Source organism: Protomyctophum parallelum (genome assembly GCF_964188405.1).
Source record: "Protomyctophum parallelum genome assembly, chromosome: 5".
Classification (NCBI taxonomy): domain Eukaryota; kingdom Metazoa; phylum Chordata; class Actinopteri; order Myctophiformes; family Myctophidae; genus Protomyctophum; species Protomyctophum parallelum.
Window position 1 is genome coordinate 14,266,511 of NC_139702.1, and position 14,066 is coordinate 14,280,576.

Below are 14,066 nucleotides of genomic sequence, written 5' to 3' on the forward strand. Positions count from 1 at the left end.
AAACTCAATACAAAGACTGTCAACTGTGAGTGGACGACCCAATTAAGCATTACACTTGTTTACAACAGGGTCCACATTGTTCAATTCATCAAAACATTTAGGGCGCGTTCGGAAATAGCGCACTAGGCGCACTGTGCAATGCAAACTGATAGATGAGTTCGCTCCGGTGTGGTATTTCCGAACGTGCCCTTAAAGACATACAAACATTTAGAGACATACAAATAGACATTTCTCTGTAGGTAAAGAACAGAACAGGAATTCATCATATGGGAAGCAAAAAAGGGAAAAGATACAATATACAGTGAGGGAAAATGGGGTGGGGGGGATTCAGATTTTACAGAGGCCAGTTTCGAATTGCAGCCATCCGTAGGTGCCCTTTGAGAGCGGTTTTGAAGGAGTCAAGGGATTCACATGTCTTAATGACTGTTGGTAGGGCGTTCCACATTTTGGTGGCATAGGAGCGAAAAGAATTTAGTCCCTTGTTTGTGCCGAATCTGGGTTGAACATGGTTTGTTGCACTCCCTCTGGTGTTGTGGGTGTGGACTTCGTTTACATTAAGGAAGTATTTAGACAGGTACATGGGTATCTTGGTGGTGTATCGAATCTTGTGGACCAGACTCATTGCAAGATGCTGTACTCTGTCGTCGACCCTAAGCCATCCCAGCCTGTCAAAGTGGGCAGGGGTGAGGTGGGTTCGGGGGGTGAGGCCAAGTAGGAGCCTGACCAGTTTGTTTTGAGAGGTCTGGAGCCTTGTTTTGAGGGCCTTTGAGGTGCTGTGGTACCAAGAGGTGGATGCATAGTCAAAGAAACCTTGTACGAGGGCTCCTGTTAAGGTCTTCAAGGTGTTTTTGCTGACCAGTGAGGAGATCCTGTAAAGGAATCTTGTTCTTTGATTGACTTTTTTGATTACGTTGGTGGCCATTTTATCACCGGAAAGATTGGCCTCCAGGATGGAACCTAGGTAGGTAATTTGATCTTTTCGTGTGATAATATTGTCACCCACTCTAACCAAGAAGCCATCTGCCTTGCTGAGTTTACTATTTGATCCGAAAACTCAATACAAAAACTGTATATAATAAGCATTACACTTGTTTACAATAGGGCCCACCATTTTCAATTCATATTAGCACCATAGCATCATATTCATAACACACACACACACACACACACACACACACACACACACACACACACACACACACACACACACACACACACACACACACACACACACGCACACTCACTTATAATAAGCGGACATGGCAACACAGCCTGGAAGACAAACCCAAGCTACGGGTCGCGTAAATGGACATTCTTGTGAAGCCCGTTAATCCCCCCCCCCCCTCCCCCCTCAATTCAATTCAAATAAGCTTTATTGGCATGAGAAAACATACATTTACATTGCCAAAGCAACTGTCAAAAATATAATAATACAGTTGAAAATGGGGCAAGTATATACAGTATTTTGTGAGCTATGTATGTCACATTGTGTATAGCTGAATGCTTGCAAATGTGAGACTGATAAACTTATATTTGCAGTTTTTGATTGACATTTGTATTTCACAGAATGCAGAATTGGGTACATTTCAAACAAAAAACAATACAAGTCAATACAAAGATGCTGTGGTCGACAACATTACAAAGCATTATATTACACTTGTTTACAACAGGGTCCACCATTTTCAATTCATCAGAACATTTAGAGACATACAATATACACTTACCGGTGTATATATATATAAAAAAAATCACACCCATGTGAAGTGAGGGGCGCTAATATATTAAAGTCTAACTCATGTTGACTAGGTGATGTAATGTTGATGTAAAACAAACGGCGCACACAAACATTACATTATCTTTATTGTCGATGGCATTTAATGTTTGTGTTTAGGGACAAGATGACGTACATTTTCCCTTCATTGTCAATATGGCGTTTTTAAAACAAACATTGAACTAAAAACAAACATTAAACCCATATAGGAGCCCTCAAAATAAGGAAAGGGAATCATCAAAGGAAGTAAAAAGGGGAAAACAGTAAGGGGAAAGGGGGGCAGACTTTATTTACGGGGGCCAGTTTCGAATTGCAGTTGCAGCCGTCCGTAGGTGCCCTTTGAGAGCGGTTTTGAAGGAGTCAAGGAATTCATGTCTTAATGGCTGTTGGTAGGGCGTTCCACATTTTGGATGGTGGCATAGGCGTGAAATGAATTTAGTCCCTTGTTTGAACCGAATCTGGGGTTGCAAATGCGTTGTTGAATTCCCTCTGGTCGGTGTTGTGAGCGTGGACTTCATTGACATTAAGGAAGTATGACAGGTAGCCTAATAAGCCTATACATAGTGGTGTAGCGGATCTTGTAGACCAGGCCCATTAAGAAATGGGCAGAGGTGAGGTGGGTTCGGGGAGTACGGCCTGACCAGTTTGTTTTGGGAAGTCTGGACTGGAGCCTTGTTTTAAGGGCCTTTGAGGTGCTGTGGTACCAAGACATGCATAGTCGAAGAAACCAGCTTGTATAAGGGCTCCTGTGACTGTCTAGGTTCTTCAAGCTGTCTATGTTGAGATCCTGTAGGCTACAGAATACAGATCACAAAGGACATCTTGTTCTTTGGTTGACTTTTTTGATTAAGTTAAAAGTGTATAATTAAGTGTATAATTGTACTACTCCTACCACTGTACTACTTGCAAACTGTTAATAAAATATTCAATCAATCAATGTAGCAGTTGATGGTGGGTGGTTGTGGTGTTAGTGGTGGTGAAGGTGCACCATTGGTGTTGTTCCAGTAGGTGGCGGTGTGAAGTGAACTTCAACTAAGGTCAACGAAGAAGAAAAACTATTTACCTACTAGCGGATATCCGGATTTTGCACCAAAAAAAAGAAAAAAAGAGAGAAAAACAGGGTTGCCATGTCCGCTTATTATAAGTGACATTATGCTTGTTTTTCTGTAAAGTTGCTTGTAAATATAATTTGTAGTTGCGGGTTGTGGTTTTGTGGGGCATTGTTTCCTAATGGTGTTTTCATGGCAGGGACCCCCAAATAAATATATATTTGTCTGTGGACCCCCATCTGAAAATATGTTTTTGCCTGGAACCCCATTACGTCTCATCTGGGCCCCTCCTACGTCTCACCAAGTCCACTTCTGCTCTATTTTTTGTTTTTGTTTGTTTGTTTGTCTATTAAATATATAGTCTCATCACGATGCACTGTGACTGTGTGAGCTTGCCAATTGGCCATTTTCAAATATCCTGAGTGTAATGTAACATGTTTAAAGGCGAAGTGAAGTGCTCGCTTGGGGTTGTTTTCATAGACCTGGTTGAATGAATAACAAAGTGCTTTGCAGAGGTTTAAAGAACATCAGAAACAACAAAACATTTAAAAAAAATTAGTCTGCAGTGCTAGCCTAAGAGCCAATGGCAGGGTGTTCCACTCCCAAAGCAAAGGTGCCCGGGGCCGGATTGCTTGTCTCTGCCACAAATCCTGGCAACAACGCAGCACAAAAGAGAAACGCGACCGCTGGTCGACTGGGGGCATAATACCGTGTTCTGTTCTGTTGTTTACTCATTTAAATATCCATTGTTTGTTAGCCGTTCAAGAACAAAAAAACACCCAGTTTTGACGCCTCGTCGTGTGAATAAGTAACAACTACCACAGTGTACCGTCATTATGTCGGGAGACGAGTTCCAGTCGCGGTACGCCGGCGTCATGGAGGGCATGCTGAGGAGCGCGGTGGCGGAGACGTCGCAACTTTTCCAAACTATGGTGGAAGAGTTGAAGGCAGAGATGTCTCAGATCAGGAAGGAGAACGAGGAGCTCAGGTCGAAGTGCAGACACTTCGAGAAGAAAGCCAGAGGAGACCGAGACACCACCACCACCACCGACGGAGGAGCCGGAGCGTGTTGTGAATCTAATAATGAGCCAGGAGAAGGACCACCACGCACCAAATGTGATACGGCCGTCCAATGTGGTGAGTTGTGCCAACGTACGTTATCTTGTTCTTACCAATCCATCCAGTGTGAGTCTACCAACAGTCATTAAGACATGTGAATCCCTTGACTCCTTCAAAATCGCTCTCAAAGTGTACATACAGGCGGCTGGCTGCAATTCGAAACTGGCCCCCGTAAAATAAAAAAATATGAATCCCCCACCCACCCCTTTCCCCCCTCACTGTTGTGTTAATCTTTTACCTCCTTTATGATGAATTCAAGTTCTCTTTTTTTTGCTATATAGAAGTGTCTTATTTGTATGTCTCTAAATGTTTTGATGATTTGAACAAGGTGGACCCTGTTGTAAACTAGCTTTATTGGGTCGTCCACTCACAATTAACAGTCTTTGTATTGATGAGTTGTGCTTGAAATGTACTGTAATTCTGCAAACTGTTAATAAATATTTAAATCAATCAATCAAAAAGCCCATTGCTGGCAAAACAAAGGAAACAAGTTCTTAAATACACGTTAAAATGCGCTGCGTGTGTTTATGTTCTGGATACCATGCAAGATTGTAAACAAAGAGGATTGAAATTGATCAAAGCATTTTGTTTTACAATTATGTAGACTGCTAGCCCCTTTCGGGACCCTACGTAAAACTTTTTTGATATTTTGTTGAGTTTTACGTTGGGTCCCTGCTCACTACTGTATTTTCGTATGGAAATTCCTATATGCGGAAATGGAGATTCTCTCTAAAATAGGACCCGCGGCATGTGACGCCATTATTTTCCTTGAGTTATTCTGAATTCGGTAACTTTAAGTAGCTATACATCCAGCTGCGAATATCTCCTGTGGCGCGGAAGCCGTTAAGTATTTTTAATCTTTGTTTGACCGATTTGGTCGCTTTATTTCTTCTTGTTTGTTTACCGTTTATTGTACCGCCTCCCGGTGTGCGGTTGGCTTGTGAGGCTACGTCCCTGCCTCTGATCTGCTGTGTCATAGCTATAGCGCCACTAGCTAGCCAGATAGGCGGTACAATGAGGTGTCAATAAACAAGGAAGGAAAAGAAGAATCCAAGCTTCCAAATCGGGCAAACATATATTAAAAATACTTAACGGCTTCCGCGCCACAGGAGATATTCGCAGCGGCATGTATGGGTACTTATACTTTACATATTAAGAAAGCCTCATACTGAAGAATATCGTCAAAGAGCGCGGGGAGGCGGTAAACATGTAAACATGAGCCAGTAAATGTTTTAATCAGGTGGCATGGACGACGTGGAACAGGACCCAATGCACTGGGTCGAACAAATGTCAGAAACTTCAGTAGCATTTGGGTTCTGCTTGGAGGGCTAGTAGACTGCATGGGTACATTTAGAAGGAAAGCACACGTCAATACAAACACTGCTACTTTGAGGACGAAACCATGATAAATAAAAGCACTAATAAGACTTGTTTACATCGGGGTCAATTCTACGATCAGAACATTTAAAGATGTAGGCTACAAATATACACTTATTTGAAAATAGCAGGAAAATATCATATACAAAACATGTACAGTATGGCGGAAAAAGGGCGTCATAACCTTAAATGTCACTTGTTTATCCTGTTTATCCTATATTGTATAATATATTATATAGTATGTATAGTTGACATAGATACTCCACTGTTACGTTCTTAGTTTATACATGATTCATGATAACTACTTTTTGTATGCCATGCTTTTGTTTTTGCTTAAATGTAAGTCGCTCTGGATCAAGAGCGTCTGCTAAATGCCTAAATTGTGTTGGGTTGATTGCATGAACTTGGTATCCTGAGCTGAAAATGTACTTCTGTCCTGAGTGATATTGTATACTTCATAGTATTATATTATCTTTATATATTTATATGATATTGTACTTGCATACAATACATCACCGCCTGAGTATATTGTCTCCTATATATTGCCTCGATTATTGATTGATCCAGAATTCCACAACAATTGCTATCGATGATTGTCTATTATTTTTAATGGATTCAATCGATTAGTTCAATTCACTGTTGCACCCAGGAAATAGTGTTCCAAACATTTATAAAAGCCATAAAGAAATGTTAAATCAAATAAATCATTAAAAACAGAATAGTGATATTGTTCTAAAATGAAATGTGTGCAGAGTTGTACAATATGGCTCCTACAACCGTTCAGGTCTCATGTCACCCCCCATGAGTTTGTAGGTCTGGGTATTTGGGGAACATTCTCTAAAAATAGCACTGACAGCCGAGCTACATTGCGCAACATTTGACCAACAACATGTGAACTAAAGCGCAAATCAATAACTTGTCAGTGGTACTACTGATAACGGATCCAGAGAACAAAATTAGCAGTCACCCACTAAGGTTATGTGATAATATGGCAAGCCAGAATATTCATATAGGTTGCCATCGGCACGGAAGCCAAAAATGTGCCGTATATATTCGTACTAGAAAAGCAACTAATGTGAGTACAGCCTCCCCAGTCTTTGGCTCGAGTTATACAGTACTTTGGCATACAGCGGGTCGAAAATAGCAGAGCTACAAGCACACAACGCATTGCATCCGTGACACGTTGTGAGCTTGTAGATCTGCTATTTGACTCAATATAGCAGACTCTTTCCCCTGCTCTCCACCGTTCCATTCAGTACCGCGTAGGGTAGGGGACTTGGATTTGTATCCTAGACTCCTCAGAAATGTGCCTTTTTTTATAATCATTATTCGAATGGCCCAATTGATTAAAATGTTTTTGCACGCTTTGTATTGTGCTTTACATTTAATGTGGCTATATCTGAAGAGTTGAATTCCATAGGAGGCAGATAATGAGGCTACATTTATTTTTTTCAAAATAAAATCAATATATTGTATTCAATTAAAATGACGACCTTGATCTCATTGTTAACTGTTGATGCTTGTTATGTCTCTTTGTTTTTTAAGACCTTGTTCCTCTGCAAGTGGGTGAGATTTACAGTGGGACAGAGGAGGCTCTGGAGGGAGAGAAACGACTTGAGAGCCATGGAGATGGAAATCAACTTCCAGGTAAAGAAATGATGCCTTTCCAACAAAGACAACCATACACAAACTATACAGTAGCACATTGGATATCCAAAAATGTAATGAATGACTCCTCAAACATTCTCTTTTCCCTGTGCGTTCTGTTTTGTGTCTGTGTTCCCTCTGTCCCTATAGGCTCACTCAATCACATTACTTTTGAAGAAAAACTTCCCATTGACCAGCCATCTTCAAACGGAGAACTTACTGCCCCTCAGCAAGATCAACAGGACACTTTCGAGGCCCCAGACCAACCAGACACAGCAGTGGACAATGCGCCAAGTTGTGAGAGAGGAACTCGCAGCCAGGCCTCTGGACCGGAGAATCCACCGGTCGTCCCACCTCTTCCGCTGGTGGAGAAGATGGAACCGCAGTCGCAGCAGATATCAGCAGTGACATTAATGGCCTCCGCAACAGAGAATCTACCAGAATCTACCCTCACAAAGGAGAAACCATGTGGTACTCCAGCAGTAGAAGATCGCGTAGCAGAGGTTAAGATTATTGTCCAGCCTGGCCGAAGAAGAGGGAGACCACCAAAGGTTCGGTCTCCACCCGCTGATGCTCTTGTAGACCAGGAAACCGGAAATTCCACTTCAACAAGAGAGGAGAAGATTGATGTGTATCCTCCTCCTGTTGTGTCAACGGCACCTAGAAGAGGGCGCCCATTAAAGAAGCCAAGACCGTCTACAATGAAACGGCAAGCAAAAGAGATTATTGAATCTCCATTAAATGTTGTGCCCACAGCCCACACGACGGTCGACCATCCTTCAGCACACATTGAAGAGACAGAGGACTATTCTCCACTTTCACCACTTTCTGAAGGAGAAGATTTGCCAGTAAAACCAAATATATGCGAGCAGCTAAAGGAGCAAATAGATGAGGCAACTCTGCCTTTATTTGAAATTCCCTCAGTCATTGAGACACTGGAGACCTCTTCAACAGAGCCCCCCAAATCACCATCGTCCGTTCAACCGAGTTCAACCAAGTTCAACCGCTCGCTCTCATATCCAACTCTCGAGGATGCAATGCTACTAATAGAAGCCATGAATGTTCGACCCGGTGAGGATGACGATGAAACAATAGGAAACAAGCCAAGTGTACCACGAACCACATCAACACTTGCCAACCCACAGCATTCTCGTTCTCCGGTTAGCTCGCAAACTTCAGATCAACAATCTGGTCCTGGAGACACGGAAACGTCAGCTGCACCAACACTACACTCGCCGACTGCAACGCCGCAAACGGGAGCCAAGCTACCTACAACGGAGCAAACGGTATCCCAACCTCCAGTACAACAATTCACCCTCAGAGTCAATTCGCAAAGTACAGCTGGGTCTCCAGCTGTACTTTGGTACGGTCGTCGAATAACGTTGGTGACTCCAAAGTTGACACATGCAAGCCCTCAAAAAATAGTTGTCATGCCCAGATCAGTGTCCTCCCACGGACCCTGTATGCCATCGGCCCGTCCGCAAACGCAACTCTCCACCGTCACCGTCTCAACGGTTGTATCGACACAGAACATGTGCTCACCCGCCGTGACAGCTGAGGGTGAACCATCAACCCAACCCAAGACAATGGCTGTTACACCGGCCCAATCGCTGTCCACTGTCCCTCCACAGGCAACTGCCAAGTCATCCAGCCATTCAGAGAATGCACTCCCTCAAATGGTTGTACTACCACAGCAGATGTCCGTTGTGACACCAGGGCTACAACGGTCAAAGGACACGGTCAAGTCTGCGCAAACGTCAACAGTCAATTTAGCTACAAGCTTGTCCCAAAAGTGTGACGACTTGGCTTCAACCAAAACCAGTGCTGCAGATTCAAAAATGACAAGGGCACCCACCGAAACGTGTTCAAGTTTGACACGGTCAACTTCATCCACCAATGCACAAACCATAATGCCACTACCTCCCGTTTCCCCAAAGAAAATGTCTGCAGTGGTCAAATTGACTATGCTATCGTTGCCAGCATTGAGAAATGAGATTTTGAAATTGAAACGTTCATCCATTAAAAAGCAAACGGAGGCCCCTGTTCTACAAAACGTGACAAGCATCGTCCAAGAGTTACCACTGGCAGAAGTCGAATCATCTCAGATGTCACCTGCATCGGCTGACGACGAGGAGTCAACGTTGTGTGCACCGGCCCCAGACACAGCCATACAGGAGATGCCTTCATCTGCCTTGTTAAGGCTCTCTTCTTTAATCGCCAAGGACTCGGGTTACCCTCATTTAGAGATGACCAAAGTCCAATTCTTGGCACAGTTGGCAGTGACACCAATAGCTGAAGTCCAGGAACAGGTAATACCAATGTTTGTATGATATGAATATCACAATACACTGAGTTATCTCACAGATGGTGATCACATAATCATGTGTATTATATATATATATTTGTTTTTGTGTAACTTTCCGAAAAGGACAAAACTAAATGCATGCCCGTGTTGCGCAGTGTCCAGCTGTGCTAGTTTTGAAAATGGGAACACAAGTTACTACTTCTGTTGACCCCACTGTGTTGACTCATTTGGCTCATTTGCACACAATGTGTTAGCCATGAGGAGAAACTTGATGCTTGATCGGCAATAATAGGATTTTTTCCTGAACCACCAGCATCTCTTTTCCCTGGGTCGACACTTCAAGCTGCCTGCAACTATTGCTTATTTTCTTATTGGTTATTCTATCGATTACGCTTTTAAATTGTCAAATAATTCTAGTCTAATCAATTAGTCTGCTTAACGTCTTAAGCTCTGTTAGGGTGTTGTGCGAAAATAGCTGATCCACAAGCTTACAATGTGACTGCGACTCATTGTTACTTAGCTGTAGATCTGCTATTTTCATTTTATTTTTTGAATAAGTTTGTTGCTTATATAATGACAATGGGGGGGGGAAATAAGGACAAACAATTGGTTCTTTATTAACAATTGCACCCCTATTCTCAATGTGACCACACTGATGGCTCTTGCAGTATGGCTTAGAGGTGCACAATTTCTATTTTTTGAGCCACCGGGCTGGCTCAAAAGCAAAAGGTAGCTTCTTCTTGAGCATGTTGGGCACCAAGAGTACAATGGATGAAGTCCAGGATGTAACAGAAATAAACAGGCAGTGCACTGACCGGCACCTCTAGAGGCTGTTAACTGTAGGGCAGGATGACCATGAATCACAAACACCCATACCCTACGTCTTAACATCTTTTGGGACGACGTCGCCCGGCGATAGTGGGCGATAGCCAATGAAATTCAAGTGACGCTCGGCGTTGGTCTCTAAGGTCTCCCGCTGTTAAAACGTACTGTTAGCGATTGTGGCATGCTGCAGCGCCTTTCATAATCAATTTACTTCACTCCAACTGTGTGTGTGTGTGTTTTGTATTTTAATTAATATTTTGGTTGCAGCTCCTGTTTTTTATTTTTTATTTTTTTCTCCTAATTTTGTTTTCTTTTCATTCTAGGCACCCTTCAACGTTCTTACGAATACAAGCGTTGGGACAGATGACAAGGACGGCGTGGATGAAAATACCCAGTTAAAACGGCGCGGCGGTCACCTCAAACCACAATTAAAGCCCTGTAAAACACAACTAAACCCTGTAGCACGCATGGAAGCACAGCCCACACCTGTCACAGCTAAGAAAGCTAGATTAGATAGAAATGTCAAGAACCCTACAAAGACCTCTCGTCGTGAATCCTCGTCTAGCCAAGACAACAAGAGCTCTCGTGAATCGATTCCCCTCAGCTCTGAAAAGTCTGATATGACTAAAGATGGCTCGAGTCTTAAAGAGGCTAATGATGCACACTCTCCTCCTGTCAGTCTTAGGAGGTCTAGATTAAGTAAGAACGCTGGTAGCTCCGAGAGGACTACCAATGAACCTGTCCCTCATGGTCCCATCAGGCCGTTCACTAGAGAAGGCAATAGAAAAAGATTTAACGAACCAACTCCACTTAGTGCTAAGAGGCCCACGTTAATTCAAGATGCTGTGAGCCCCAGAAAGGGTAGACTAGCTGACGGTAAACTGGCTGCAGCAGCCAATACTAAAACATCGACGAAAGCAGCCTGTACTAAAAAGTTACCCCAAGCAACCAGTGCTAAAAAGATGGCCCATGCTCAGATGTTTGCCAATGTTAAAAGTCGGTCTAAAACAACCAATGTCGAAAAGTCGACTAAAGCAGACAATGCTAAAAGGTTAGTTAAAGCAACCAATGTCGAAAACGTGAAAACAGCCAGAGCAGTCAAACGTCAGCAGGAGCCTAAGGCAGTAAAAGCTAAAACTGTGGTTAAAACGGAGAACGAAGAAACAGAAATTGAAGGTCAACATAGCCGATCTGAAGGTGAATCGAGCCAATCGGCGAATAACAAACTCTGCCAGACGGGCAAAATCTTCTGGCCCCTGCCAGCCTCCTCAACTCCTCCAGACACCCCTGTCCGAGCCGTGGCCGCGGGCCGACCACCGGTGCCGATCGTATCCCCGCTACAGCCGTTGGCAGTTATCGGCGAGCGTCTGCTCAAGAACCAGTGCGGGGAATGTGGCCGAGTCCTCGGCAGCGCGGCGGCCTTGGAGAGCCACGTGAGCCTCCACCCGGTCCGCCAGCCTTTCTCCTGCCTGCACTGCGGCAAGAACTTTCCAGACGCCAAGCGCCTCAGTCGCCATCGCAGGGTGCACCGCAACGGAAGGATCCACGTCTGCGTGCAATGTGGCAAGGGTTTCGTCTACACCTTCGGCCTCACCAAGCACCTCCAGATGGTCCATGGCACGGTGAAGCCCTTTGTCTGTCAATTTTGCAACAAAGAGTTCCACATGAAGCGTGATTTGGACATGCACACGAGAATCCACACCGGGGAGAAACCCTTCGACTGTAGCCTATGTGAAAAGAAATTCAAGAGGAAAGTGGAGCTGAATGTGCACCTCAGGTGGCACAACGGGGAGAAGAGACACTGGTGCCCTTACTGTGGGAAGGGCTTTCTTGATCGTAACAATTTGAAAGTGCACAAGTACATACACACAGGGGAGAAACCACACCACTGCACACACTGCCCCAAGAAATTCTCACAGACCGGTCACCTCAAAAAACACTTGAAAAATGTACATAAAGTCTGATGAGAAAACACTCGACATGTACCCATGTTCCACCCAAGAAGTGAATGGTTGTGTTTGTCCACCAAAAGATTTACTCATTTGATTTAAGTTGGTTAGATATGAAGATAATTGAGAGTAAATGTATTACTCAACACATGTGTATGTAATCTAAAATGTCGCTTTGTTTATATGGTTTTGAAGTGTCAATTTAATCGTAGAGGGCTGTTAAATTGACCCAACTGTATGATTCAGGGTCCTAACAGATGAAGGTGTGGATTAAAGAACTTATGATGACCACATACTGTACATACAGACAACTGTATGCTTGTCAGTCAGTTATACTGTACATTGAAATTTCAAAACTGTTCTGTACTGTACATCCAGTATTGCATTTGCACAATGGATATTTTCATTCATGGTCCATCAAGTGATTGTGCTAAACTGAAAAGAATAATTGGTGTGTTTTTTTGTTTGTTATTAAGCTTGTTTAATATGCACCTTGTGTCTGACATTGGTTTTGAGCATTTATGCTTTTTTTTTTAAATAATTTTATGTCTCATTTTAGGATGCAATGTTTAAAATTGGAATATATTCAGATGTGACAAGGGGGAAAAAAACAAGTGTCTTTGTAAGGCATTACACCTATATAAAGTGGGACACATATGATAACCTCACCACCAGCGGCTTATAGTCCAGTGCGGCTTGTATATACAGTATGTACACATTCGTTTCTTTCCCTAAATTTAGCTGGTGCGGCTTATATTCAGGTGTGCTTTATAGTCCGGAAATTACGGTATGCATTATGTAATGCTTTAGCTATTATATAGGTCTGCTATTTTTGAAAAATCGAAGAACGACTGACATAGAAAGCTAGCTTTTTCAGAAAACTGTCAGGATGTAGAAGACATTTTTAGAATCTGATCTCAGGTCAAAATGGGTTAACAGGTAGGTCTCAAATTCAGATTATGCCACAATGCATAATATTGATTATATGTTTACTGCTTAATAATTGCGTCATATAATTCACCTGTATGGAAGCATCTGCATTCGGTATTCTTTCCTTTTAATTTGTAATGTGTCTGTTTATTTGTATCCTAAAAGGTCTTCTCTACAACAGGGTTAACATTGTGATCCGTTTTCCTTTCACATGCTTTCTATGAACGTTCCTTTAACGACCGGAACCGCAAAAAGCCTATTTAAAAATATTTGGCCTTTAGGATGTTATTAAAAAAAACGAAATGACATATAGGCTATTGCCTAAACATTTTAATATGGTGAGTGGGAAGATTTGAATTGTTGAACATATTGGTTACTCGGTTGCATTGTATACGGTTACATAGTATTGTTGTATACGGGCGGTTACATAGTATTGTAATATGTTCAGAATGTTGACATTGAGGAAAAATTAAGGTGTAGCAAATTAAGCACCTTAAATTGCTGGGATTTTGTTTTTCTTTTGCCAGCTACATTTTACCCATTTTAAACCATATCTACTAAATGTGTAATGATACATTTTATGCAGTCAGATAATCTTCTGTTGAAATGTTTTGTATTATTTTTTTGAGCCCCTCCTAGGCTATGCCCAGCTTTCTGGGTTTTGTGTGAACACAAACATTCACTTTTGATTGGCTGATCACCCCATAGGAGATGACTTGATTGGCTGAGCAAAGTACATATTGAAGCTAAAAGTGAGGGCAGAAAGATGGAAAAGTGAGGACGGAAATTGTGATTGGCCAGAATGAGATGATATATGATGATAAGAGCGCCCCTCACTTCGCAGTACGGGTGTATTTTGTTTTCTTCTTTTTTTAAATTGTCAACAATGAAACATTTCATTAGAACCAGTTTTATTTCAACATTCAATAGCAGTCACACATTAAACATAATGGAACCGAAGAGAATTGTTATGATCATTTTAACGAATAAACCTGGTTTACCAACTAACAGCTCCAATGTGTTCATTAAATGTAAAAAGTATATTAAGAGTGTATCCTGAAATGCAATCACATAGACAACCACTGCACTTTAAA

At 42.4% G+C, this 14,066-nt stretch overlaps 2 protein-coding genes across 2 annotated transcripts; both read left to right on the forward strand.

Annotated features, from left to right (window-relative positions):
- Positions 1–3,609: 3,609 nt before the first annotated feature.
- On the forward strand, positions 3,610–8,327 carry LOC310858844 (uncharacterized protein). Its single transcript, XM_083765132.1, has 3 exons — positions 3,610–3,957; positions 6,862–6,963; positions 7,114–8,327. Exons 1-3 carry the CDS (start codon positions 3,904–3,906, stop codon positions 7,369–7,371), a joined length of 414 nt encoding a protein of 137 aa, XP_083621258.1. The 5' UTR covers positions 3,610–3,903; the 3' UTR covers positions 7,372–8,327.
- LOC310858843 (uncharacterized protein) lies at positions 8,328–13,816 on the forward strand. The gene is made up of 2 exons (XM_083765131.1): positions 8,328–9,272; positions 10,417–13,816. Exons 1-2 carry the CDS (start codon positions 8,394–8,396, stop codon positions 12,055–12,057), a joined length of 2,520 nt encoding a protein of 839 aa, XP_083621257.1. The 5' UTR covers positions 8,328–8,393; the 3' UTR covers positions 12,058–13,816.
- Positions 13,817–14,066: the final 250 nt, after the last annotated feature.

What these genes read in the sequence shown, in the direction of transcription:
- LOC310858844 (XM_083765132.1), top strand. Translation starts at nt 3,904, where the DNA reads ATGAGCCAGGAGAAGGACCACCACGCACCAAATGTGATACGGCCGTCC. An exon ending in TGATACGGCCGTCCAATGTG is followed by an intron (nt 3,958 to 6,861) that starts GTGAGTTGTGCC and finishes TTGTTTTTTAAG; the next exon opens with ACCTTGTTCCTCTGCAAGTG. An exon ending in AGATGGAAATCAACTTCCAG is followed by an intron (nt 6,964 to 7,113) that starts GTAAAGAAATGA and finishes CTGTCCCTATAG; the next exon opens with GCTCACTCAATCACATTACT.
- LOC310858843 (XM_083765131.1), top strand. Translation starts at nt 8,394, where the DNA reads ATGCCCAGATCAGTGTCCTCCCACGGACCCTGTATGCCATCGGCCCGT. An exon ending in TAGCTGAAGTCCAGGAACAG is followed by an intron (nt 9,273 to 10,416) that starts GTAATACCAATG and finishes TTTTCATTCTAG; the next exon opens with GCACCCTTCAACGTTCTTAC.